The 4092-nt window shown below is 36.3% G+C and overlaps 1 protein-coding gene across 1 annotated transcript; it reads right to left on the bottom strand.

Moving 5' to 3' along the window:
* Window positions 1-857: 857 nt before the first annotated feature.
* LOC103144902 (putative fibroblast growth factor 1) lies at window positions 858-3725 on the bottom strand. The gene is made up of 3 exons (XM_007562071.2): window positions 3309-3725; window positions 1302-1405; window positions 858-1070 (listed from the first exon to the last, which is right to left on the bottom strand). The coding sequence occupies exons 1-3, from the start codon at window positions 3544-3546 to the stop codon at window positions 891-893; spliced, it is 522 nt and encodes a 173-aa protein (XP_007562133.1). The 5' UTR covers window positions 3547-3725; the 3' UTR covers window positions 858-890.
* Window positions 3726-4092: the final 367 nt, after the last annotated feature.

Raw genomic sequence — 4092 nt, 5'->3', positions numbered from 1 at the left:
GCCATTTCATCCATATCATACTTTTACAATTAAAAAAAAAATCAAATTTACTTTCCCATCACATTATATGCTGAAAATATTTGTTACAATTTTGAGTAAAATAATATTTGATTACTGGTAAAACCACATATAACTACACTAATCATCAAGCCAGCACAAAGTTACAACATATTGTGAAATGCAAACAGGTTTTCAGAGAAGCTTCTTCAACTGACCAGATTCAAAGAGCTTACATTCAGTACAGCAACATACAGTATATGGTTTGTTGTTGCCACGAGTGGCTCTGTACCACATGTAAAAGTGGTTCCAGGAGATCATTCATTAAAAAATGAGAACCCCAACTTCACCCCAATTTAGATTAACTACAAAACAATCATCCCCTGAAATGCAGGTCTTAACACCATGTTGCTCAGTGTTCAGATTATGCTGTTTGTTCCAGACATGATCAACTTTAAAGTTATTTTGTGAGCAAGCTGCACATGTCTTTCTCTCAGCACCAAACTATGGCTCACAGTAAATGCTCATTTTGGAGCAGAGACATGCACTGGAGCCTGTTAGTGAGAAGGGAGGCTTTATACTAGTAGGGAGTATTTTTTTTGTTAGCTTATAATTATGCATATAAGCTAATTTTTTTTTCCTGTGTGCTCCAGTGACCAAGCAATGACATTTTGTTGCCAACACTGTTGTGTTTTTGTGCAACGACAGTAAAATAAGTCCAAGTCTAATAAATATATTTTCAATCAGCTGTAGTGGGCAACAAACTTTAGGGTTGTTATCTCATGAACTCTTTCAAAGTCACCTTTACAATGCTTTGTCCAGCATAACATTCATGAAAATTATGTGAGCTAAGATCCGTTCTGCGTTTTTCCAGGGTTTTTATTCACTTAAGCTCAGGCTGCTTGCCTCGGCAGGAATAAAACGTTCTTCATACCCTGGTGGGTTTCTGGTCCCTTCATAGGTGTGCCGTTCGCCTTCAAACCAACATACCAGGTGTATTTCTGGGAGCGAAATGTGGTGTAGCCGTTTGGCTCAATATGTTCCAAGAAGTTACACTCATCACTCAAGGTTTCCTGAGAAAAAAAGAATGTGCAAACAGCAGCAGTCAGACTATTTGATTCAAGGGTTCTAAGTAAATTCATCTCAATGATTGTACGGATTAATAAAATAAGACAATTTCTTTTCAATCTTTTGTATATTAGATAAAATTCATTTACATTTTAAATACAGTTTTAAAAACGTGCAGACAATTACTTAGTTATTACGGATTCTGACAAGTGTACACTAGAAAATCCAAAACTCACTTTTCCGGAGAGTTCTCCCTTATCGTTCATAGACAGGTACTTTTCCGACTGCTCCCCTTGGATGACAATAACTCCTATAGCCACCGCCTTCGGCTTCATGATTACTGCAACACAATCAACATCACATTTCTGTGTGACTTTTTGTTTCCTTTCCAAGGCTAAATTTGAGAACATACCTACATAATGTAACAAAAAAAATGCTCCCCCATGGAAATGTGTTCAAAGGGTAAGGAGTTATGACAAAAATCCCAAATTACTATGTAAAGCAGCTTTTACCAAAAATGTATTCTAAAAAGCTTGCACAAGAAATTAAGTTCCCCAGTGGCCACACATACTACAGATTACTTCCCTGGAATATAAATGTTACATTCCATAGTTTATAAGTCATTTTTCATAACTTTTATAGAACTTGTAACAGTTACTGTCTTTGAAAACTTGATACTTCCTTGGAGCTTGGATGCTAGTTTCACAAAACATTCGACATGCTTTTAAGCAGTTTCCAAGTTATTGTCCTCAAACTTAAAGCTTACTTTTATGGGTTGCTTTCTTGGAAGTTGCAGGTGGATTTTATTGAACATTATCGTTACTTTACTGAAACATTTATGGTACTTATATAATACTTTTGGGGAATGCACAGGTTACTTCTCTGAAAATCAGAATTTACTTGTAGAGTCTTTCTGATTGTGAAATGTTACTTTGTCATAATTTACAATTTCTTAAGATTAGATTACGATCACAACACTTAAAGGCTATTTTATTATTAAACTTACAGGCTGTTCTCTGGAACATGCAGGTTGCTTTTTAAAACCTATTGGTTGCATTAGCTGAATTTGTAAATTATTTTAGTGTAATTTATAGGTTACTTTCCCAAAATGGGCTGAATGTTTGTCATAAGTTATTGTCACTAAACTTCCATTTTATTTTACTAAATTATGCACTTTGCGGGAGCCTTCAAGTTACCTTGATGGAGTAATGATTAATGATTTATCTTCCTAGAAGTTACAGGTTACTCTCCTTTAGCTTATATATTACTGCAAAAGTCTTCCAAGCTTCTGTCACAAACCTACAATCTGCCCTCTGGTTACATTCTGGAAGTTACTGGGTTACTTTTACAAAACATGCAGTCCATTTTCTTGAACATACACTATTTCCATTGGTAGCTTTCCTGATACAGATAACTTTCACAAAACTTTTTGGCTTCTTTTACAAGACTAGAGGCAACTTTTCTAAACAGATGGATTACTTAATGAGATTTTCAGATTTATTTTCCTACATTTACAGATAATTTTATTTGAATTTACAGATAATTTTATTTGAATTTACAGATAATTTTATTTGAATTTATTTTCCCAAAATATTAAGGCTACTTTCAGGAACTTGCAGGTGGCTTGCCAAATATTTCAGACACCTTATTTGACATTGTTTAAAATGTCTTTGTTATGACAACTTGACATTAACCAAGACAAAAACGTTTTTGTCATGACAACATTAATCAAGACAAAAAATGTCTTTGTTATGACAACTTGACATTAACCAAGACAAAAAACGTTTTTGTCATGGCAACTTGACATTAATCAAAACAAAAAAATGGCTTTGTTATGACAACTTTACATTAACCAGTAAATCATAATCTATCATAAATATTCAAATTATCAAACTTTAAGAAAACTATGTAGCTCTATGTGTTAATATTAAATTACCGTGTCACTTGTTAGTTTTAACTTTCTTCATTCAATTGATCCTGCTATGCCACGTTTATTACAGTGTTGTGTCAGTCTTATGCACACCCCTTCAATTAAAGTGTTATCTTTCTTTTTTCCAAGCCTACTTAATTTTAATTTGTCCACCAATGCATCTCATTTGGAAACAATAAAATTCAGGAAATATAAAGATTTAAAACAAAGCAATAAACGTTTGTCATGTTTAACGTTCTGAACATATCTGATAACTAACTCTGAAACGCAGCTTAAATAACAAAGAATAAATTGATGAATGCATTTTTCTCACTGTATTGGTCATCTTCCTCCCTCACGCCAGTCACCGTTCCATCCTGAGCAATCTTCAGGTGATATCCTCCATTCTGACAGTACAACTTGACTCTCGTCCGTCTCTCCGGAAGCGAGCTTAGATCCTGGTTCTGTTGTAAAGACAGAGGGCGATCAACCTGCTCACCACCACTCTGCTCGGGACGTGGAGGAGTTCGCTGGAAACATGAAGAGAGGAATGAAGGGCAGCACCCCGCCATGCGTGCTGTGTGATTACTCGAAATGCTCTCCTGCCGAAAATCAGAACCTCCTCTGCTCTTTTTCTCCCCTACTTTTGTTCTGCTAAGTATAAGGATCCAAACTAGATTCAGACGAGGCTATGCAGGAACATGGCACGTTCTCAGACCAAACATTAATTTGAGAATAATTTCCAAATGCCAAACAAAACCAAACAACAATAAACAACACTGGTTGCTATGGCGAAGAGTGGCGGTTTCTGATATGGGCGACGTAGGCAACCGTTAACACCCTTTTACTCCCACCACAACCGGAGGATCTGAACGTCAACAAACTAATAAATAATGCAAAGCGCCAACGGTCTTCAGTTAGTCCGAGCGGACGGACCAGCGGTCTCTGGAGGAGGTCTCTGTACGTGAATGAAAGTTGGTGTAGGAACTATGGACTGGTAAATAGCTACTGCTCTGAGGTGATAAAACTTATGACAGTGAAATGTTGGCCCTACTATCTGCTAAGGGAGTTTACTGCTGTGTTCCTGCCAGCATGACTAGGTGAGCCCCATATGGGTT

This window comes from Poecilia formosa, unplaced genomic scaffold, assembly GCF_000485575.1.
Source record: "Poecilia formosa unplaced genomic scaffold, Poecilia_formosa-5.1.2 Scaffold133, whole genome shotgun sequence".
Classification (NCBI taxonomy): Eukaryota; Metazoa; Chordata; class Actinopteri; order Cyprinodontiformes; family Poeciliidae; genus Poecilia; species Poecilia formosa.
The sequence above is the reverse complement of the archived record's forward strand: the minus strand, read 5'-3'. Positions and strand labels throughout refer to the sequence as shown.

Coding starts and splice junctions, on each gene's coding strand:
- LOC103144902 (XM_007562071.2), bottom strand. CDS start 3,546: ATGGCGGGGTGCTGCCCTTCATTCCTCTCTTCATGTTTCCAGCGAACT. Junction 1,406..3,308: donor GGAGGAAGATGACCAATACA/GTGAGAAAAATG, acceptor ATTGTGTTGCAG/TAATCATGAAGCCGAAGGCG. Junction 1,071..1,301: donor AGGGAGAACTCTCCGGAAAA/GTGAGTTTTGGA, acceptor TTTTTTTCTCAG/GAAACCTTGAGTGATGAGTG.